Source organism: Podarcis pityusensis (genome assembly GCF_964106645.2).
Source record: "Podarcis pityusensis genome assembly, chromosome: 3".
Lineage (NCBI taxonomy): Eukaryota > Metazoa > Chordata > Lepidosauria > Squamata > Lacertidae > Podarcis > Podarcis pityusensis.
The window spans coordinates 38,694,613-38,718,873 of record NC_138026.1 but is presented as its reverse complement, the minus strand read 5'-3'; the positions used below and the strand labels follow the sequence as shown (position 1 = coordinate 38,718,873).

General features: G+C 42.9%; 1 protein-coding gene across 4 annotated transcripts in view; it reads left to right on the top strand.

Moving 5' to 3' along the window:
• FILIP1 (filamin A interacting protein 1) overlaps window positions 1-24,261 on the top strand; it is a 79,665-nt gene that overhangs the window by 48,138 nt on the left and 7,266 nt on the right. For 3 of the 4 annotated variants that reach the window (XM_080997963.1, XM_080997962.1, XM_080997964.1), the window contains 4 exons: window positions 294-467; window positions 1,697-1,875; window positions 17,949-20,754; window positions 22,106-22,329. In XM_080997963.1, coding sequence (XP_080854089.1) covers window positions 294-467; window positions 1,697-1,875; window positions 17,949-20,754; window positions 22,106-22,312 — 3,366 coding nt within the window. In that variant the 3' untranslated portion in view covers window positions 22,313-22,329. The remainder of the gene's footprint in view (window positions 1-293; window positions 468-1,696; window positions 1,876-17,948; window positions 20,755-22,105; window positions 22,330-24,261) is intronic. The other variant, XM_080997965.1, reaches the window with a different exon arrangement.

Below are 24,261 nucleotides of genomic sequence, written 5' to 3'. Positions count from 1 at the left end.
AAAGGAGTGGGACCCTTCCCACACTAATGATCCTATTGGAACTGGACATCCCTGCACCTTCACTGGAGGTCCCCACAGAAGCTGCCTTGGTTCCTAGAGGGCTCTCAGATGCCTGGCTACCACCCACAGGGCCTCAGATGAGGAATTCAGAACTGCCCCCAAAGTGCCCAGCTTATGCATGGACACCATTGGATACAGCCCATAGTACGTCAGCAGTCGAAAATGCTGCTATTTCATTGTTTAAGTAATTAAATAATAGTAGTAGTAGTATTAATAATATTGTCAATTTGCAGGCTCGAGAAGACGTGATCCATATGCTGAAAACAGAGAAAATAAAGCCTGAAATTCTGGAGGCGCACTATGGCTCTTCAGCTCCAGAGAATGTCCTCAGGATATTGCACAGGGATGCGACCCTTGCCCATGAGAAATCAACAGGGGAAGATGTCTATGAGAAGCCAATTTCAGAGGTAAGCAAATTACTTTAGGAACCTTCAGTCAGGGTGTCCTTTTCATTTTGACTTGCATTTGCGATTTGCTTCACAAAATACCACGACTGAAGGCATGAGCACATCCCCAACCTTGCATGTCTCTGTTTTCCTCTCTTGCACAACATGTGGCAGTGGCAACACTTGCGTACATAGATACCTAATCTGATCCTCTACAGTGATAGTGTGTTAGCGCTCAACACATTGCATGTTTGCAAAGTTTCCGAGAATTAAAATTCTAGAAAGCAGACTTTGAGACTGTGATTGGAGAAACACATGCCTTTGAGTAAGGGAACACTGTGAGAATTACCTCTGAGGAAACATGCATGTTCTGAATGTGGAACCAAGGGCAACAGTATGTTACCATTTGCAAATTCCACAGCAGCACAGCACACCAGTGACCAAACCACTGTGATATCTGTATATAGTCCTGTGAAGTTGACTGTGTTTGCTCTCAAACAGGGATGGAGAACACTAAGCCCAGGAGCCAAATGTGGCCTGTTGGCCTTGAAAGCATAAGCCCCAGGGATATTGTGGGGTTTGGGGTGTGTGAATCACCCTGTGTTCCAAATCCCATTTAGTTATTCCACAGAAACTTCTAGACTTCTGATTAACTTGCTGACTCTATATAATGGATGACTATTATTACAGAATGGGTCTCTGTGCTAGGCATAGATGCCAAAGGAAGACTTTTTCTCCATTTTTTTTTTTAAAGAGAGGGGTAACTGTTAGCTGTCATTGAGAACATTGCCATAGTGATCATGAAGTATAAAAGGGCAATCACAACTAATCTTCTTAAACTGCTCTGTACAGTTTAATTCTGAAGAGATTTAAGAGTGAGCCTTTAAACCTCACTGAGAATCTTCCCTTCCTTCACACTGAAATCTCTTTTCTCCTTCCAATGAAATCTGAAATAGTGAGCCGAATAATCAGTCCCTTCCTTCAATCTAAGCTCTCATCAAAATCAAAATGTCAGTAGCTCATTGCTGAAGCAGCTTGGTATGGTTACAATTTTAACTGTCGTCCTCTACATTTGATCTGTCATGGGCAAAGCTAATGGGTATCTGTGGTGTTTATTACTAGTGACTGCTTATAGGCAATGAAAGAGGCCATGCCACGTTTACAGTAATGCAACATCCTTGTTCAGCAGATGTACCAATGTCAGCCAACAATGTATTTAACACAGTCCATTTTATATTTCAACCAACCAGCTGGACAGACTGGAAGAGAAGCAGAAGGAAACATACCGGCGCATGCTCGAGCAGCTCCTCCTGGCAGAGAAATGCCATCGGCGCACAGTTTACGAGCTGGAAAATGAGAAGCATAAACATACAGATTACATGAATAAGAGCGATGACTTTACCAATCTCTTGGAGCAGGAGCGTGAAAGGTGAGCATTAAGAGACAGCCTGTTGAATAAACTCTGCATTTCGGGGGTTATTCTGATGGGAAACAACGGGTTTTTCAAATACATTTTTCAGCAGAACTGCAGAATTCCAGATATCAGAGATATTGTAGAGAGGGAATTAACATTTTTAATATACTGTTTCTCACCACTTATTGAACTTTTTTGCCCAACCAAAACCTATTGTCAGTTCTCTTGTACTGTTGAATCCGTATTACAGATGTGGGAATAATTCATTCAAGGCTGCAGAGCTAGTCTAAGACTTAAAAAAAAAAAAAAATTTGGGAACAAATATACAATCAATTACAGTTCCTCTCTGTTGCTGCCACACAAACCCTATGCCCAGCTGTATTAGTAGTAATAAACTAAAACATTAATTCAACCACTGCCCATTTAAGAAGTGTACCAGTTTCCTGTGGGTCTGGGGTGGTCTATATGCATGTTCTTTCTTTGTTTCAAATGAAATAAAAGTGGACCACATAGTCCAACACTTTTTCACATCTGAAGCAGAGTGGCAAATGGCACCCCCTACTTCTTCAATAGTTTCCACAGCCAGCCAAATTATTTTGGCACCCAAGAAAAGAAAATCCCACATATGCCTCTTCCCCACCCATCTGACAATAAAACTACAATAATAAATTAAAGAACTAACAACTTGGTGCCCTTTCATGATACCCAAAATCAGATGCCTGAAGCAGCTGCCTCACTTTGCCTAATATTAGGACCGGCCCTACACACATTTTTATATAATGAATCCAATCCTCACTGATTCGCTCTGTGATTTCAGTGTGAATGTTTCAACATGCAAAGATACCCTTGGAGAAATAGTTTGGATTGGTATGTGCTAAATCATGATCTCGACATATGTTTAGTCATTGAAAAAAATAGTTCAGGATGCACACTGGAAACATCAAGCAATGTCAATTTCAACATATAAAGAGCAGCAATCTGAATAATCTCTAGGATAACCAGTAAAAGAAACTGACTGGTTTATCCTAGTTTATCTGCTGTTTTGGTAGTGGTGATGGTACTCCATAGGGAATATATAACCCAATAGACTTATATCAGTTTTATAGCACAGTCAGTCATGGTTTCACCTAAAGAATGCTGAGAATTGTATTGCGATGAACTACTGAACATTTTATGGGGCATCTTCATGACATCATGAGAAAAACATCCTTCTCCTATGTTTTCCCTGTTCAGCCTCTATTCCCCATCCATAGCTCAGAAGATTTTACTTTTTTGAAGACAATAGGACAGCTGCACACTTTCCCCAGGCATAGATGACCAATCAGACAGCTGTCCACATGTTTGGGTTGGTTGTAGCCTGTATAAATTGTTCTAGAGATTCTCTCCTCTGAGATCTGTCTCTCCTCTCTAGGAATCATCTCTATTGCTTTTATCTTTCCCAATTCCAAATAGCAGTGCTTTTATATCAGTTTACATTAGAGTCTCCCCTGTTGGGAGTCTACTTAGCTTGAACTACCACGGCTTTCTCTAATTGCTTTGCAGTGGCACCAAGATTATGGGTCGGGGACAAAGCAAAAACAGACACATAATTCCAAAGTACGTGCAGAGTTCAAGTGGAACTAAGCTAGCAAGTGTTTCTCTGTGTTCACATATTCAACGTTTGATTTTGATTTTTTCATAGTCTCTTACAGAGGAACTGTCCTGATTGGTTAAAGCAAATCACTGAAAATACAGGCAATTGATGAAATATACGACATCAATTTTCCTGTGTAAACTACAGTTCCCATAATTCTTCAAGGGAAGTCATGTGCTTTAAATGTGCAGGGCCAGTGAGGATGTGATGGCTAGGGAGGAACAAATGCACAATGCTCACTCTCCAGCCTCGCAGTTGTGAGAGAATGTCCCCAAAGGGCCTGAAAGTGGAAACACTGGCTTGCAGTTCTTGGAGCCGCTGTTTCGGAGGCCTTGGAAAACAAAACCAATGGAGCAACACTCTTCCTTATATTTCCCTGTATACAAACTGCTGGAGTTATTTAGCCTAGCGTAATCAGTTAGCTTTTACGTAAGGCTTCTTTGTAGGTTAAACCGCTGATAGTGATTGGATGTTTGAATTTTCTTAGCTCAGTATCCTCAAAGTTCTTTTCTCCAGTTGAAACAGTAGGGCCCAGGTATAGAGAAACGCTGATTAATTTATTCCAATACAGAGTACACACACACACGTTATCCTGCTTCAGTGCTAGCCTCACAAATATGGTCTTTGTTAATGATCCTGGTTCCACCCCCCCTGAAAATGCACGGCTATAATTGTAGATATACGCAGGGGATCCTCGGACCCCCGGATCTTCCTCCTATGAAAACTTTCGCTCTTCTAATGACATTTTCTGCTCTCCATCCCAGCACCCCCAGCAAAGAAAGAACTGGCGAGTTTCTCAGTAGCCTGTGATAATACATTCCTCTCTGCTTCAGTCATCCTGGCACTGAGATGCTCTTTGGCTGCTCTTCTGGTGATGTAATGCTGGGACCGCATCACCTGCAAAGGAAACTGATCTGCATCTAATAAAGAGCGCAGGCCTCTTGAATCAGAAACGGGAGCACTGATGTTAGCGGATTTCAAACATCTCTCTCGTACCCCCACCCCCCCTTTGTGCTTTTGTTATTCAGGTTTCCTTCTCTTCCCTTTCCCATGAGAAGCCAGCCCCAAGCCTTTCTTCCCAAAATGTTTTCATTTTGCTCCACTTTATTTCATATACATGAGATGCAGAGCGACTGTGGAGGTCTAAATTCAGAGAAAGGCCTTCTCCTATGATGGGCTTAAAATCTGCAGACTTCTCTCTCTGGGTTTGTGTGTTAAACAGAATGGTTGCTTTAAAAAAATTACAGCAACAGAGAATAAAAGGGCTATACTAGTGTCATTTTGCTGTCGACTAGTTGAAGCTTTGTCAGAGCATGTAGGCCGAGATATAAACCACTGCTTAGACTCGCGCAAGTGTGTTAACCCAGGAATAGAGACAGATTGTGTGTTAGCCCAGATGGAGGGGGTGCCAACTCCCATCAGCCCCAGACAGCACGGCCAACAGTTGCTGACCCTGATCCCTGATCAAGCAGCTTTTGAAAATTTGGTTCCACATAGGCAGTGCCTAGCGGGGGGAAGGTAGCTCCTCATACAAACAGCTCCCCACACCCCATTGCCAGACTCATGTTGCTTCTTGACAGAAAGCCGTTTTTCATAGGATTGTTTCATACAGATAGAGAAATGCCGTCCTGTGTGGGCTGAAGGCTTCCTTCCAAGCCACTAGAGTTCCGCTCTCTCCTCCTTTTCTGAGGAGGGTTCTGTAGCAGTTCCTCCCTAACACTTGTCTTTGGCTCTCACCTTGTAGCCCCTTTTGGGGGGCTTCCACCTTGGCCTACACCCCCTTCTCTGTTGCAGGAACCACACACCTGGCCTGTGAGTCAAACCAACTGGATTTACTTTAGAGAAACCTAAAGTGGGGCAAAATTCACCTTCACATAATACACTTGCCCCTTTCTGTTGCTCCCTTTTTGCTAGTGCCTCCACTGCTTTTTAAAAGCATTGCTGGGAGGCAATAGAGGCAGAAGGGGCTGTTCTTCAAGAAAAACAAGTATAGAGTCCCCTTGGGCCCAAGAAGCTAATTTTATGGTTCTTTGTAATCTGATCATAATTGGTAATTTCTAATAGCAATACACCTATAACAATATTTGAAGACCAAAAGCCAGAAGGTGGTTTCTTATATTAGGCCTACTCAGAGTAAACCCATTGGCTTTAATGGATGTGACTAACTTGGGTCCATTTATTTCAGTGGTCTACTCTGAGTACGGGACCACTCAGCGCCTAGGACTTGCTGATCGCATGGTCGGCGGTTCAAATCCCCGCGGCGGGGTGAGCTCCCGTCGTTCGGTCCCAGCTCCTGCCCACCTAGCAGTTCGAAAGCACCCTTAAGTGCAAGTAGATAAATAGGTACCGCTTTATAGCGGGAAGGTAAACGGCGTTTCCATGTGTTGCTCTGGTGCCGGTTCGCCAGAGCAGCTTCGTCACGCTGGCCACGTGACCCGGAAGTGTCTGCGGACAGCGCTGGCTCCCGGCCTCTAGAGTGAGATGAGCGCACAACCCTAGAGTCTGTCAAGACTGGCCCGTACGGGCAGGGGTACCTTTACCTTTACCTTACTCTGAGTACAACCTAGTAATTTGGATACAATCCAAAATTTTCATCTCATACAACATGATAGATTATATGTAAACATAAAATCTGTCACTTTAATTGTGCAAGGTGGTGTTTTTTTAATGTTCAGATACATTTTCTGCCCGTATCTTCTGAAGGTTTCATACGTTCTGTTCATTAGTTTTTCTCCCTTGATTCTAAAGCTATGATCCAGAGCAGCGGTGGGGGGTGAGGGTGAGCAGGACAGCACTATTGGGTGTTGTGGGAATTTATAGCATTTCAATTATTACTCCTCTCACTGTACAGTGATTAAAATCTGCAAGAACAAAAGAGCAGGAGAATCAGTGTAATATTCTGAGAGTTCTGGCATAACAAACCCTCTTTCATAACTGCTGCATATCACTGTTATATCTACAACACTGATATATATATTTCTACTTTTCTCAGGGATACCGTCGATATGTTGAATTTCTTGAATTCAAAGACAATAATTTCAATGAAAGGGATGATCTTGGAAAAGACACCCACTAATTTCATTCAAATGTTTTCTAATTTCCATAATGAATATTTAGAAACTGGTAAATGAAAGGAAAACAACAACTCCTAATCCAGTTGTTCTTACTTCCAGCTGATCTTTAAGACAGCAGTTTATAGATGCTACTAAGACTGGATGGAAATGGTTTCGAGCTTCTGTATGGGTTGAACAGCTTTTAAGATTAAGGAGGGATAACTAGATAATTGTAGCCACATGATAACTAGACAGGGAGAAAGGAGGATGTCAGGACACTGCCTCAAAATAGTTTTGCAGGAGGGGACCACAACTCAGCAGGACAGCACATTCTTTGCATTAAGAATTCCCAGTTGCCAGGTTCAATGGCAGGCATCTCCAGATAAAAGGATAAAGTGATGGGAAATACTCTCATCTAAGAACTTGGAGAGCTGCTGCCAGTCAGAGAGTACAATATTAGTCTAGGTGGACAAATGTCTGATTTGGTATAAGTCAGCTTCTTGTGTAGTGAGAATTATGGCCTGCCTGATACTGTTCTCATGCTGAAAATAAAATCTATTGAGCTTCCATTGGGTTATAAATTACAGCTGATTCATCTAATATTGTGAATGTTGTGAACATTTCTCTAGTGGAGAGTGAGTTGATGGCTTTAACAGGAGCTGAGAGTAGCCCAAGGATATTGCACTACAAGTTCCATTGACCTCAGTATGACTTACCGGTACTTCTGAGTAAACATGCCCAAGATTGCCTGGTAAGAGTGTGATGTATGATTCTGCAAAATAAGTATAAAAAGGAAATGGATTTAGGCAGTTTCAGAACACCACAATTATTTCTCTGTGTGTTTAGCATAAGGATTGATTTAGTGCCAAGTAACATAAAAGCGCATGCAGCGTGGCTGACATTTGAAAAGGTAAAACAGCTTTGATTTTATCTGGAACCAGACAGATCATACAGCTTACAAAAATAAATAAATACATTGGTAGGGTTCTGTCATATTATGATTTGTAACTAACAGGGGCGGCTGTGGACATTGCAGGAGGCTAAACTAAATGACCCTCACTGGTGGAGGAACAGGGGTGCGGGGGGGAGTGCACCACCCCTGGCGGCACAATCCTGGTGAGGTGCCATCGCGGCTGCCCCCCCCCGCGCTGGGGGCCACGCCCCTGCAGGCGGTGCACCATGCCCCAGGAAGCGTGCCACACCCCTGCGGTGGCGCGTCGCGTCCATGCGGGTGGCATGCCACACACCCTGGGACATGTGCCACACACCCCGGGACGCACGTCAGCCATGCCCCCGCCTGCTCTCTGCCCCACCCCCCACTGGAGCTTGAAGCTCCGCCACTGGACCCTCAGGGTCCCTTTCAATTCTACAATTCTATGAAATGTCTGCCATAAGCTATAGTTTATGGTTTGCTCTTTTTGAAACTGAATTTTGTGGGTGAGGCATGTGACTGACAGTGCAGTTCTCTACACAGAAGTAAGCCCAACTGGGTTCAGTGTGAGGTATTCTCAGGTAACTGTGTAGAGTTTGGTATTGCAACCTATGATTTCAAAGAGTACGGCACTGTATCATTCAATCAAATGGAAGCCTTGCATTGATGGAGGAAGAGGAATGGGACAGGATCAACCCCCCCCCCCAAGGGCTTTCCACACCACCATCTGGTCATATGCTTTGAGAAAAGCCTGAATTCTCCCCAGTCAAACAGAAATGCTTTTAAATAAAAAGTGTCTAAGGTCATTATGTTTAGTTCATGAATCATACTCCATAAAAGGCAATAAATGCATAACAGGGAGATATAGAAAAATTCACGGCGTGATTTAAAGAAGAAGAAAAAGCAGCGCCTCAGCCCATCAATTCAGAGGGAGAAAAAAGCCTCAAGAGAATAATATAATGTTTTATAACATCTGCCTGGAATGACCTGTTTTAAATAAAAGCACGGCTGGTGACTACGGCCAGTTGTTCAGCTTAAGTTTACTAAGTGAGGGGTTTTTAGGGAATATGATGTAAGTAATATAAAATGTATAGCCCAGAATCAGCACAGCTTGCAATCCTCTTCCCTCTTCCAGCATTCTTTTTTCAAGGATATGTTTTATTTCTCTTTATTGAATACTTTCCCAAGAGGCACAACATGAGTAATGCAATATATTTATATTAAAAACAGCCAGCTTTCCTTTTTCCCATGATTAAAAAAACCCACCCTTCCCTCCACCAAATGGGTTCTAGGAACTCATTAACATACATTAAGCACTGCACAGGTGGAAATCTGCAGGTTTGCATAGAAATATGATCATTATCTAGAAGCCTCACCTCTGAGCATACAGTAACCTGGAGCGTCATTAAGATACGGCTTCTTTAAGGATGGTGATTCCTTGTTTGCAGTGCACTTTTCATGGCAGCAAGTAAATGGGAATCCTGGGGAATAGTTGTTTGTTCTTTTGCAACAAGCATCTGGCTTTGTTTGTAGAGGATTTAAGTAATTTAGCCTAGGAATCTAGGAGTTCTGTGGGTGTTACCTTTACTACATTGCATGAGTTCCATTGCATGAGATAAGAAGCATGAAAAGAGAAGCCAAAGCAGGGTTTAATTGATGCAAAAGCACAGTCCTGAAATCTATGTTTAAAAGGGGGCTGAATCCTGGAATATAAGCAGCATGGTTGCAAGAAGAAGCTACTGCTTGTAAGTATGGAACCCAAAACTGGTGGCCGTCATCTCCTCATTTAATTAATGCAGACCATAAGGCACAATGCAGCATATGGCATATATGATAGCAAGGTAGTTTTATGGAGAGGGTGGATCTAAAACACCTGGCTTCAGTCAAAACAGTTGAAAAGATCTTATCAAGATCACAGCCACACCATACATTTGAAGTACTCGGATGCTACTTCAACAGCCATGGTTTCCCTCAAAGAATCATGGGAACTGTAGTTTGTTAAGGGTGCTGAGAGTTAGCAGAACTGGGAATTACAAAACCACTTTTTAGCACTCAGTCGGAGCAAACAGCAATCTTCCAGACTGACATTTGCTCTAATTTAGCATTGAAGAATGGGTTTTCCCTGGGAAAGGAGTGGGTCAAGAGGAAAACTGCTTGGACTCACTCCTTCTAGTCATGGGACAAGTGGAAGTGGGGACAAGCCCTAAGTGTTGCAGTAGTAAGTCCTTGGGTTTGGCCAACCAAGTCTGAGCTTTTGAGCAGCATGAAATACAGCTTAGGTTGATAAATAGGTGTTTGGTTGCTACTGATCTAGTTCCTAATTATTTAATTATTGTTTATACAGTAATTCGTGATTTGTTTTTACTACTGCAATCTGCTTAGCGTTCTCACAGGAAGGTAGGGGAAAAATAAAGAATCAAATCTGTCAAGAAAAATACCTCTGGCGGAAATTAAACAGATGAAAACTGATAGCTCACTCAGTAGAGCACAGGACTCTTGATCTTGAGGTCGTGGGTTCGTGTCCCATGTTGGGCAAAATATTCCTGCATTGTAGGGAGTTGGACTAGATGACCCTTGTGGTCCCTTCCAACTCTATGATTCTGTGAAGTTTTTGCTAGCATAAAGATGCATTGATGGGGGGAAGCGCTGGCCTGATTCATCTTCTAAATTGCAGCTGTTATAAATAAGGGTGTGTGGAAAATTTTGATTTCAGATGATGCTACCAAACTTCCAGAAAGGTAGCATACCCACCTTCAGCCTAGCTTGGGGAAAATGCATATTACCATGTCTTTCTTCACTGGTCATGTGAATGTACACCAATGGCATTTAATTCAATGACAGTGTAACCCAGATTTAGCTGCTGTAGGATGACCCCCTGGAGACTCATAAAGTGGTTGCTTCTATATAAATCAGGACTTGTTTGTAGAGTGATGCTGTTAGTCCAACAGCAGTCTCATACCCTGAAGCATTATGTCACAGCTGTCTCTTAAATACACAACAATTGTAGACTGGATTTTCAGTGTTGTTTTTTAAAATTGCAACCCAGTTTTTTTCCTGAGTTACAAGCAGACTTTGGGCATGTAAATTCCTAAGATAGTTAGCCTAGTGTCTCTTTAGGAGATGTATAGCAACTATAATAAACAGTCTGTAGAAGAGAGCATACCCTTCATGTAATTTTTAGGTGGAGGGAGTCATTTCAGCTTCCATTGTCCTTTGTGCTGCATTTAGGATGGGAATCCATAATAGATAAATAATGGTTTTACTTTACTTTCATGCTGTGTGATTTCAGCTCCTTAGGCTGATTCTGAAAGGATTGCAATTGCAGCTTGAACACATGTTTGAATGGAACTGGCTGGAGTTCAATTAGTTTGGAAGAGGGGGGGATTTTGGGGGGGAGGATGAGAATACACTTCTATTGTACCTACCTTCCCCCCTACTTCCCCCCAAGCCTTTCTCTAGCCACTGTTTTCCTTTGCTTTCTGAAGTAGTGAGGCTCCACCCCCCCTCACTGCCCAAAGTTAAATCTGCACAATAATGAACCATATAAGGGAGGGATGACATCATCAGTGAGTGGTCCCAAGCTGTTTTGCACAACATTCACCTTTCATTGTTCTGATGACATGGCTGGAATGTGATGGCTAATTCCCTGTAGAGCAGGGGCTAAGCAGGGCCTGCAGACTAGCAAACTCTTGCAAAGAGAGGCAGGGAGGGGGAATCGAAAGTGCTCCTCATTAGGAGAAGGTAAGAAAACCACACTCTGCTGTTTTGTTTGTTTCCAAAATGTTGCTTCTTGTGTATGCACATTTTTCAGTACTTGCGCTAATGGATTTGCTTGGCAAGAAGACTCTGCTAAGAGCCTGTTGCATGTAACAGGGAAGTACAGACATGTGCTTCGTTACAGCGGCAAATTAACTGCAGCTTTTAAAACTAGAACAGCTCGGATCTCCCTGTTGACTGACTTGGGGAGGGAAAGCTCTACCTTGCATCAGAACACAGCCTGACTTTCAAGGTATGGCATGTTCTGACCTTGTAAATAGAGAGATGCTATGAAACTGAATCTTTCCTTGGAGTTACTTTGTGGTTCGGTTTTCATTTCATTGTGCAGAAGACAATTCACAAGTTCTTAAGGGAAGGATAACCTAGACCAAATACAGCCTTGGCAGAGCTTTAAATCTTTTGCTTCACATTGGCATAGATCTTTTTTTGTTGAACTCTGTACTGATAATTGCTTATTATGTAACCAAGACATTGAATTGTTTGGTCCTATAAGCATTCTGTGTTGTGAGTACTCTTTAGGTTGTAATCCTGTGTTTACTTACCTCGGATTAGGGCCCACTGAGCTCAGTGGGTCTTACTTCTGAGTAGGCTTGTGCTGTTAATGTGATTGCTACAAAACAGTGTGTTGGGAAAGCCTTCAGGGCATTTGAAACAAGTGAGATATCCCACTGCTCTAAAACAGGGGGAATTTGTCTTGCACTGTATTCAACAAAAGCAGTTGGTGTTCATGCTGGATTAATCTTTAACTACTTTGTAAAATGATTTTCTAGTTCCAGTGAACAGGAATTGTTTATTTCTTTGGCATAATTTTTAATAGGGCAAATCCCAAGGCGTGTTCTGAAAGCACGTGGTGGCAGCCACCTTAAAAAGGTCAATAGCCTGGATAAGAGTCCACCTTGGAACCTCATTATTGCATCTTGAGTTTATTAATGGAAGAAAGGTGACATATAAGTAAAGGTAAAGGGACCCCTGACCATTAAGTCCAGTCGTGGCCGACTCTGGGGTTGCAGCGCTCATCTCACTTTACTGGCTGAGGGAGCCGGTGTACAGCTTCTGGGTCATGTGGTCAGCATGACTAAGCCGCTTCTGGCGAATCAGAGCAGCGCACGGAAACGCCGTTTACCTTCCCGCCAGAGTGGTACCTATTTATCTACTTGCACTTTGACGTGCTTTTGAACTCCTAGGTGGGCAGGAGCTGGGACCAAACAACAGCAGCTCATCCTGTCGCGGGGATTCAAAACGCCGACCTTCCAATCAGCAAGCCCTAGGCTCTGTGGTTTAGACTTTAACAAACAAGGTTATTTTCAATGCTACCTTCTTTATCTGACCAGTCAAAAAACCTGAGTGGTGAATTGGGCAGATCATGCTTGCTTACCTAGCGCGCGTGTGTGTGTGTATATAGACACACACGTATGCACACACACACACGTGATAGAGGTAGCATGTTGTACGTCACAGGATGTCACATAAACCATCTTAATCTTTACAGCAACTACATAAGTTAGAGCAATACAATTATTTCCATGTTATAGATTACTGGGGGCTCAGGTTGAGGGCTAGCCTAAAACAGCATGCCTTAGCCTTGTTTTTGGGCTACAAGTTCCATCAGCCCCAGCTAGAATAGCCAATGGCCAGAGAGGACGGCAGCTGAAGTTCATCATTATCTGGAGGGCCACAGGTTTCCCATCACTGCCATTTCTCATACTTATGTGCATTTCATTTACTTCCTGTGCAGTCTCAAACATGTCTCCTCAAAGGTCTCATGCATGTTAGAATGTGCATTTGTCTTTGTATGGCTGCAGTCTATCCACACCAGGCTGCTTTCAGCTGGATGCGCAGCTCTGTCCACATTATGGTACAGATAGTCATGCAAACATTATCTTATTTAAAGCGTGACAATGGCTGGATCGGAGCACCTGAGTTCCCCCCTACATATGGTGTCAGAAATAAACTTGTTCACATAGTCATGTGTGCAGATCATGCAAGCCCTTGTTTTCTTGTGGAGCCCTCATCCCAGATTGTGGTTTTTCAGGGAATCCACGCTATCCTTGCGTGGGGAGAAGAAATCTACACCTTTATAAAAACACAATGTGGGCCAGAACCTTTTCATAGATTATAAGCATATGAGCAAGGATTGTGAATTCCTATTTACGGTCTACTGCTTAAAAGCTCTTGAAGTAACAGATGATGTTGATGATGCACAGCTACTAAATATGATAGCTTTTGCACAGAAACAAGAGGCAACTAGGACACAACCAGGGTTTGTTGTGCATTTCACAATAAGCTGTTGAAATATATTTACATTCAGCAAGACAGCCCTTAAGAGCAAATGCTGGATAGCTCCCTGAGGAAGTTTACTAACTTTAAGGCTGGCTGAGTTGAGGGCCATCATGTTTTTCTTAAATGGAGAACTCTTCCATATGGGACAAGGTGAGGGCTGCATTATCACTCTGAAAGTTGTTGGAGGCTGTATTCCAGTAGTGAGCGGGCTAGATCCACCACAACCCCTCACAACAGATTCCCAAGAGGAAAGTCTACTCAGTATTGAGCTTTCATTTTCTCTATTGACTTTTTGGGAAAAGAAAAGAGATAGAAAAGTTTTAAAATTAATTGATTGATTGATTGATAAGACTGCTCTTCAATAGAACTGCTTTGTCTGGGGGGGGGGGAGCCAAAAAGAACTCTGTAATCCCAACAGAAGAATGCAAATAATGCCAAACCACAGCTGTATTGCAAGCTATGCCACAATGCTATTCAGTGCCTCCATCTTCAAAATCCAACTGCAGCCCCCAAACTTGCAGGCATTCAGTTGCAAAAATGCATGGATGGCTTTTTGCATATCTGCAGGAAGTCCAATCTCTCTTTGCACAGACACTTTCCCCTCTGCTTTCATCTCCTTGTAGCAGATAATTGCAGAGGAAAGAGCTGCAATTGTACACTTTTCACAACATCAGAGCCCTTTCTCCTCTCAGCTGTTCATTGGGGAGCAGCTGTTGCTGAGGAGGGGACCCAGAGGGTGGGTGCTTGTGCAGCTAGGAGTTCCTTACTTCATTGTAAGAAAATACATACAGTCCAGAAGTAGATTATTTTGGGTTTTGCATGCTTAGCCTCCATGAAAGTGCTTTCCATGTCTGAAAATTCATAGTAACCTTTGTGTAATCCTTAATAAGGGGACCGGCTGAACAGTTTCCTCAGTGATTCTTTAGGCAATAGTTTTACACATGCTTTAGATATGTGTCAATTATTATTATTTTTAAATCCATGACTGCTTGGTTTGTAGGTTGTAAAAGCAGAGTTATAAAAACATCTTATTACTTTCTGGAAATTTCTTTAAATATTTCTGGTAAGAGGAAACATGAAAATATTATGTGAACTTGAACTTTAAATAGCTTTATAGAGAAGTATTTACTTCTACTCTAAAGAGTAGTAAAGTTGGCTGTTTAAGGAGAAAACTTCATTGAATCTGGAATGTTCTAAAGCCTGCAGTGACGTACCCACTGATGGCAGTTAATACAAGCGGAACAGTAATAATAGCACTGATTCTGCTCTCTCCCTGCAATAATATCGGTTTATACTAGTGAAAATATTGCTCTACGTTTGGGTTCTCCTTTTCAGAACCCTTATTCTTGACCAACTCAAAGCTTGGTAAAAGGAACTCGGATCTCTAGAGAAATATCGATCTATAGTTCATTTCAGAGAAGCAATAAACTCTGGGCTAATCTGGAAATTTCTGAATATTCCAAATTAAGTGTGATTCTTTTGGTTTTTTATATTCTTCTAATTAAACGACAAGGTCTGGCTAGTTGAGACTTTGAGCTTGAGATAACCTCTGAGTGTTAGAATTCCAGAAGCAAGGAACACTTTGATCAAGCCAGGCTTACAAATATTTTAGTCTGAACCAGTAGTTGCTAGTAGGGTGGTGTTTGTCACCGGCCTTCTGAACACTGAGCATCCCTGGTGGTTCTTGAGAAAGGTTGCGTTCAGCATGGGGCAGGTGTGATGGCAGGAGTGCCAGATTTGCTTCACCACTGAGTTGCACCGCACTCTCTCTGTCTCAGGAACTAGCAGTGATGCTCAGTGTTTAGAAGGCAAGTGAGCAACGCTACACTCCCTGCCCCACTCCACTAACTGGTGCTGATCTCAGCTTAATACCTTCAGTGAAGGAGAGCATTCTACCTCCCTAGACAGTCTTTGCCACTGTCACAAGGTCACATTATGATCAAGGCACAAATAACTGGCCTATATGGATTTGATACACTGACTTCTACTTTAAGCTATGCTCTCAGCCATTGAACAGCATTAGCAAGCCAGTGCAACATTATCCTGGGCCAGAGATGCCTGATGTGCCAATGCTGCATGTGAAATTGAAGACATCCTCCATGAATTTGCCTAACCCTCTTAAAACCCCATTTAAGGTTGTTACTAATGGCACTTATTCTGCTTCTTCAAAATCATGATGTGCTTCCTGAACCTACTGCCAATCAACCCCATAGCATGTCTCTTGAGTCTCAGGTAGGAGAACAGATTGTGACAAACTACCTCAGGGAAGATGGGAGCAGGGCAAGGTGACAGAGTCTGTTTCTTAACCTCGGTCACTCCATGTCTATTAACAACTGAGAATTCAGAAATTCTCAAAATGTGGCAGCATATAATATAAATATGCAGCAAGAACTATCAATATTGGGGTTCCCGTGACAGTTTACTGGGTATAAATTAAAGCTGAGGCACAATGGAAACGAAAACTATATTTTTATGAACAAACACTCAATGGAAGATAAAGCTTGATAGTTTCACTATTAAACAAGATTTCTTTTAAAATTCCCAGCAAGAGAGCTGCTTCTATGAAATCTTATTTCATCCCAGAATGGCTATCTGCTTTTACTCTGCCTGTAAAACACCCCTAGCCCCTTTGTAAGCCCCCCCCTTCCCCTGAGGAAATTAATCAGGTTTATCCTTCCTGATAAACCCCTTTGCACCACAAGCTGCTTCCGTTGCCATGCCCTTTTCTGCTGGTTAAACCGTCAAATTACCCCTTTACCATCCTCACTCTCTCCTGATTGGCCATTTCTCCTCTCTGCCATGATTGGCTAAGGGTCGCCAGGACGGATAACACAATGGTTTGTCAGCTGCACAAGCATCTCTAAATGTGTTCTTCCTAGTTCAAGGATGGGGAACATCCATGAGATGGCCCTTCAGATGATGTTGGACTCAGGCTCCCATCAGCCCCAGCCTACGTGACCAGTAGTAGTGACAGATAATGGGAGTTGTAGTCCAGCAACCCCTGGGAGCCACAGGTTCCCATTCCTGTTCTAATCATGCATACTTTTATAAATCTCTGTGATGTTCCCTCTTAGCACACACTCTCTGAAGCTCCATGTTCTTGAGCCTTTCCAGGGAAACTGTTCCAAGCTTTTGACCATTGTAGTTTCTTTTCTGTGCCTTTTCCAGCTCTACAGCATTCTGTTTGGGTAACCAGAATTGCACACAGTATTCTAAATCTGGGCACAGATTTGTATAATGGGATTATACTTTCTCTGTTTCTTACAGCTGGGGGGCAGGGGGCAGGTTGAGCTAAGCCTCTGTCCACTGTTCCTACTATGCTCATCAATGTGGAAAGAACATTTGGGGACTGAAATTCATTCTGTTGTAGTGAGCAAATATGACTTATAGTTATAGATGAAGTTTGGGCAACTGGTATATTAGAAATTTTTTATTTTAAAAAATTATTTAGTAAAGTATCTTTGAATTGATACACTGCAATAGTAAGAGTGAGATAATAATTTGTATTCTTTGGGTTTGAAGTTACTGATCCACGTTAGTGTCTGAACTGGAACTAAGCCAGAGTTTTCACTTATATATACACACAACTGCCTGCTAATGAACATGAACTCTAACCAAACCCAGTTTTTTTGTAGTTTAAGCCTTGGCTTTCAATACATAGAAGACCAGGCATCAGATGTGTAGTCATGTAATCATTGGTACAAGATGTCTCTAAAGAGGCAGAGAGGCATAGAAAATGTTTCAACTTTACAGTGATGGAAAAGGGTAAATGTAAACCTTTGGTCTGATCCATAAGAGATTTTATGTTCTAATGTTACCCAAGCTTTGGATAGCATTAGAACAGAAGAGGATCCTGGTTGGACTAGACCAATGACTTACATATAGTACAGATAGATGCCATCTATAGGGAAGGTAGTACATGTTTCAATGACAGTATGTACATTGGTTGAGAAATTTTCTGGTGAAAAAAATCTGGTGGCTGGGGAAAGAGAGGATCAAAAGGAGAATTTCCTTCCTGCCCTTTCTTGTTAAAAGTTGTGCAACATTATGCACAACAGCTCCCAAGGAATGTACTTTTAAAAGAACCCTTAATGTACTCACCCCTTAAAGGAATAGCATGCTGCACATTTTGGCAATTTTGGGTGTACTCATATGTACAAGCACCTAGAGAAGGGATGGGGAACTTGTAGGGATGGGGAACCTATAGCCATCCAATTGTTGCTTGACTCCAACTCCCATCATCCCTGACCATTGGCCATGCTGCCTGGTGCTGATGGGAGTTGGAATCCAGCAACATCTGAAGCCCTACATGTACCCCCCTTGCTTAGAGATATGCATAGTTTAGGTAGTAGGAATTATTATTGTGTTCTTTTTAAAAGAAGCTTATAACACTGTGAGTTTTCCCCTTCCTCAGACTAAAGAAGCTTCTTGAACAGGAAAAGATCTACCAAGCCCGAAAGGAAAAAGAGCATGCAAAAAGGCTCAACAAGCTAAGAGAAGAATTGGTCAAACTCAAGTCATTTGCACTCATGCTTGTGGATGAAAGACAGATGCACATTGAACAACTGGATCAGCAAACCCAGAAAATACAAGATCTAACTCAAAAACTAAGGGAAGAAGAAGAGAAACTTAAGATTCTGGGTACCAAAGGAAAAGAGGATGGGCAGAAGCTAATGAAGCTAGAGGCAGAACTTGAACACAAGACATCCTCCTTTTCCCAAGAGCATGAGGAGATGACTGCCAAACTGGCTAGCCAAGAGTCGCACAATAAACAGCTCAGGCTGAAACTGGCTGGTCTAACGCGGAGAATTGAGGAGCTGGAAGAAACCAACAAAAACCTTCAGAAGACTGAAGAAGAGCTTCGGGAACTGAGAGACAAAATAGCCAAAGGGGAATGCGGGAACTCCAGCTTGATGGCTGAGGTGGAAAACCTCCGCAAGCGGGTGCTTGAGATGGAAGGCAAAGACGAGGAGATCACAAAGACTGAATCTCAGTGTAAGGAGCTTAAAAAGAAACTACAAGAAGAGGAGCATCACAGCAAAGAACTGAGGCTTGAGGTGGAGAAACTGCAGAAGAGAATGTCTGAACTGGAAAGGTTGGAGGAGGCTTTCAACAAAAGCAAATCTGAATGCACTCACCTGCGTTTGAACCTGGAGAAAGAAAAGAACTTAACCAAAGACTTGATCAATGAGTTGGAAGTGGTGAAGACGCGAGTGAAGGATCTTGAGTCTTCAGAGAGTAAGTTGGAGAAAGCTGAATTAAACTTGAAAGATGACCTGACAAAGCTGAAGTCTTTTACTGTCATGCTGGTTGATGAGAGAAAGAACATGGTGGATAAGATAAAGCAGGAAGAGAGAAAAGTTGAAAGCTTGAATAAGAACTTCAAGGTGGAGCAAGGCAAAGTTATGGAAGTGACTGAGAAACTAATAGATGAGAGCAAAAAACTGTTGAAGTTGAAATCTGAAATGGAGGAGAAAGTGTCCAGCTTGACAAAGGAAAGGGATGAGTTAATTGGCAAGCTGAAGAGCGAGGAAGAAAAGTCCGCTGAGCTGAACTGCAAAGTGGATCTGCTGAAGAAAAGGATTGATGGCATAGAGGAGGTAGAAAGGGAAATAGCCAGAGGCCGCGTTAAAAAAGGGACTGGGCTTTCTGGACAAGAGGACAACAAAATTAAAGAGCTAACAGTTGAAATTGAAAGACTGAAGAAGCGTCTCAAGCAATTGGAAGTTGTTGAAGGAGACTTGATGAAGACGGAGGATGAATATGATCAGCTGGAGCAAAAATTTAGGACTGAGCAAGATAAAGCTAACTGTCTTTCTCAGCAGCTGGAAGAAATGAAGCTCCAGATTGCAAAAAACAAAGCAATAGAGAAGGGAGAGGCAGTGACTCAGGAGGCAGAGCTGAGGCAAAGGTTTCGACTGGAAGAGGCGAAAAGCAGAGATTTAAAAGCAGAAGTGCAGGCTCTCAAAGAGAAAATTCATGAGCTGATGAACAAAGAAGACCAGCTTTCTCAGCTCCAAGTGGATTACTCAGTCCTTCAGCAAAGGTTTCTGGAAGAAGAAAATAAGAACAAAGCCATGGGCCAGGAGGTGCTGAATCTGACGAAAGAGCTTGAGCTGTCTAAACGCTACAGCCGTGCCCTGAGACCCAGTATGAATGGGAGAAGGATGGTAGATGTGCCTGTTACATCCACCGGAGTACAAACTGATGCAGTAAACAGTGAAACAGCAGAAGAGGAGACACCTGCTGTGTTCATAAGGAAATCCTTCCAGGAGGAGAACCATATTATGAGCAATCTTCGACAGGTTGGGCTCAAAAAGCCCAGCGAGAGGTCATCTGTGCTTGACAGATATCCTCCTGCGGCAAATGACCTTACCATGAGAAAATCCTGGATCCCATGGATGAAAAAAAGAGAAAATGGCTCTCAAGTGACTCCAGAAAAAGGAGCCAGAATACAAACCAGTCCAGAGCGTCCTGGGGAGGTTGTCCTTTCTCCGAAGCAAGGGCAGCCTCTCCACATTCGGGTAACTCCAGATCACGAGAACAGCACAGCTACTCTGGAGATTACTAGTCCAACAGCTGAAGATTTCTTCTCCAGCACCACCGTTATCCCCACCTTGGGGAATCAGAAACCACGGATTACCATCATTCCCTCTCCTAACGTCATGTCCCAAAAAGGAAAAGGGGGTGAGAGCCCAGCGGGCCCAGAGCGAGCCATGTCTCCAGTAACTATAACTACTTTCTCCAGAGAGAAATCTTCAGAGAGCCCAAAGTCTCCATTCATGGAAAGACCCGTATCACCAATTCAGATAATGACAGTGTCTACCTCGGCAGCACCTGCAGACATTACCATGTCTCCAGAATCGCAGGACATGACCATGGGGAGGGCTGTGTTTAGAGTGACGCCGGAAAAACAAACTGTCCCAACTCCTGTCCGAAAGTACAATGCCAACACGAACATTATAACGACCGAGGACAACAAAATTCACATCCACTTAGGGTCTCAGTTTAAACGCTCGCCTGGCACTTCTCAAGAAGGAGCAAGCCCTGTGATAACGGTCAGGCCTATGAATGTAGCAGCAGAGAAGGAGGTGATGACTGGGACTGTCCTCCGTTCCCCCAGGAATAACATATCCTCAAGGCCTGGAGCAAGCAAAGTGACAAGTACCATCACTATAACTCCAGTTACTACGTCATCCACACGAGGAACACAATCCATGGTAAGCAATAGGGAATCTTATGGAATATGTTTGCATGCAATATGGTAGGGGGAAATATGATTTTTGAGAGTTGGGCTTGGATCTGAGAGATCTGGGCTCATCCTCAACTTGGCTTAGGAATTTGGTGGCCTGAGTCAAGATGAAATGGAAAACCGCTGTTGCTTTTTTAAATGAACGGCTGCAGCAAATCTTGACGTCACTCTCCTCCTTCACCTCTTCTTTTTCATGCCAGAGGGAGAGTAGAAGTACCTTTGCTGAGTGTTTTGGGCAGGGTTGGAGAATCTTTCTCCTCCCTAAGGGCCAAATTCCCTTTGGGAAAAGTCATGGGGGGACAAGCTCCCAAAGAATGGGGTGGGGAAAGGGATGTCTTAGGGCAAGCATCCCCAAACTCGGCCCGCCAGCTGTTTTGGGACTACAGTTCCCATCATCCCTGACCACTGGTCCTGTTAGCTAGGGATGATGGGAGTTGTAGTCCCAAAACAGCTGAAGGGCTGAGTTTGGGGATACCTGTCTTAGGGGAAGCACTGTGGGCTATATAAAAAGAACTGATGGGCCAGAGATTTCCTATGCTTGCTTTTTAGGGCATAGCACTTAGCATATATCCCTTTAAAACTCTAATCTTCACACACCCACACACCCTGTTGCCTATTCTGAGACTCCTTGGGAAACATCTGGGAGAGGAGGAGCCATAGAAAGGGTGGACAGCAGGGACCTTCAGTCCTGGCAACTGCTCTGTAGGGGCAAGGGTTGCTGAGTTGTATGCCATTTCCTTGAATAAATAGTTAACACTCTGGCAACTTAATCTGCTTCTTCATGCTGATGTGCATCTGACTCCAGCCCTGGCAGTGGGTGGTGAGTCCACGTGTTTCTCCCTGTCCTTCGAGCACTGAGATACTAGGAGGATTATAAAAAGACTGGGGCAAATTTTTACTTTATATGAAAGAAAACTGTAAACAGTTGAAAATGCTTGTAGGTTTGAGTTGAAATGTTTGATAATGGGAAATTAAGGAGCTGATTTACATATAAGAAGGTGATTGCAAAAAGATTGATATGGGGTAAAAAAGTGGATTTAGGTATTGGTAATGGTGTGTGGAAGTCTGTCAGAGGGAGGAAAGGAAGTTGATGCTTTATTTAAGCAATGCTTTAATTTATGGATATATATTTTTTATATGTAGTGAAATATAGAAAACTTAATAAAAATTATATATTTTAAAAAGAGATACTAGGAGGATTACTGTTCTCTCCTTTTCCTCACAGAAGGCATCTCAGATGACACCCGGGGCACAAACAGGAAACTTGATCAAAATCTGTCTTTATCTGTCTTTATTTTATTTTTTTCCTTGTCTTGCAGACGGGACAGGATGGGTTATCCCAGAGACCTACACCCACCCGAATCCCTGTATCTAAAGGTATGAAAGCCGGGAAGCCAGTAGTGACAGCCCCAGGATCAGGAAATCAGACCAAATTCGAGCCTCGAGCCGAGACTCAGTCTATGAAAATAGAACTGAAGAAGTCTTCAGCCAGTAGCTCTGCCTCCCTTGGTGGGGGGAAGGGCTGAGGGCAGTGGCTAAGGGGGTATGTTCTGCAGGTTTTACTGCTACCATGGAAATAAGCCCCCTGTCCTGTTTAGTTGTTAGTGTTTGCACATACTAATTAAGTCTGCTGAAGCTGTCACTTCTACTAATGCATGCATGTCTTACCTATTGAATGTAATAATCCCCTCTTCCTTTCCTCTCTGCTGAGTAAAAAAAGAACCCCCCCCCTTTCTTTTTTAAAAATGGTCTAGTTCAGCAAGTTCTAAAATGGGGCTGCTGTTTAGATTTACCTCTTTCAAGCAGCTGATCTTGTCCCCCTTATTTTGCTGCGCATGATCATTTTAGTCAGTAGTTTGCCAGTAAAGTTGAGCACTTTACTGCTGCTCCTTTTCAAAGCCACATCTATCTAGTTCAAACTGTTCTGAGATAGCAACAGGCAACATACAAGTTCCTCATTTAAATACAACAGGTATCATTCCTGCACTGCAGGAAGGGTTAGGAGTGTATTCTAGGTGTAGATCATTAGGGTTTTTGATCTTGCAGATCTTTTTATTCCCAAACTCAGGTTGGACCTAACTGAAGGCTCAACAAAATCAATTAAATCATTCTTGTTCATGCCAATGACCAATGGTTAAAATCTGCAACAAGTGAACAACCTTATATTTATGCCTTCTACCTTTTGATCTGGGATGGTCCTAATGTCAGCATGTTGGCAGGGGCAAGAGAGAGGTCCTGCGGGCACACTTTACTTAGAGAGAGAGATGATATCTAAAACAATGAATATGTTTGAGCCTCAAGATCACACCTGTATTTATCTTGTCAACACCTGGACTTAGGGACATCTGGCCAAACTGTGTGTCTTCTGCCTGCGTTGGAGTGCTTTGCTTTTTATTCTGAAAGCATGCTTTGAGAGTGGAATTTCGTGTGAATATGACTGGCTGCCATTATAACTGTGTTTGTCTATTAGAACCCCAACGGTTTATGAGCATTTCTGTTGAAGGAAGTAAACAGCTACAACCAAAACCTTTAACCTCTGGCAGAGGTGACGTGACATGCAAAATCTTCTGCCAGCTGCACTTTCCCCTTTCTTTTCTTCCTTTTTGTTTTGTAAAGATCTAGTTGAATGACCTGCGGAAATTCAGCAACAAATTCCTCAATGGCTCTATTCTGGAGGAAAGGGGGAAAGTATGCACAGTACCAAAAAGGACCTCTGTGCAACCAGTGACAATAAAAAGGATGAAGTGCTTAAAGCAGAGTGAATGGATTTGTCCATTAGGAGACGAAACTGAACTGCAGAAAGATTGTGTAGTTTAAAAGTAGTCTGAGTTAGAAGTCTATAAAAGGAAGACTGCCATCAATGGCTGTAAGTAAAATATGAATGCAGGAATGAATTGTAGGTCAAATCATGTCATTAACTATACCTTGGTCTGCTAAGAGCCACAAGTATTGCACAACAACTCTAGTGCAAGGACAGTGCAAGGCTCTCCTCTCCAGATGTTGGTGAACTCCCCACTCCCCAACCAGCATGGGGAATAGGCCAAGGTTATGGCAGTTGTAGTCTGACAACATCTGGAAGGCTACAGGTCCCTCATCCCTATCTAGTGGAACATAATTTTCTTATTCATTAGTGTGTTTATGGGCTGCAGTGTTTTGCTGGCATTTCAGATTCCAGGTGGGCAGCTGGATTAGTTTGTTGCAGCCCCGAGGCACCTTTAGCCATGGTGGACGCTTTCATGGGGCCAGGCAGACACTACTTCATCAAATTGTGCTCTGATCTACAAAAAGCTTATGCCACAATAAATGTTTGGGGCTTTTTTTTGGTCTTTGAGGTGCCACAGATCTTCGCTGACATTTCGGTTTACTTCTCTAGCATTTGCTACATCAATAGCAAATGCCCGTTATGAGAAGGAGTGAGGGATGTGAGGCTTGTATATTACAATGACACAACCTGTCTTAGCCAGCGCTAACCAAG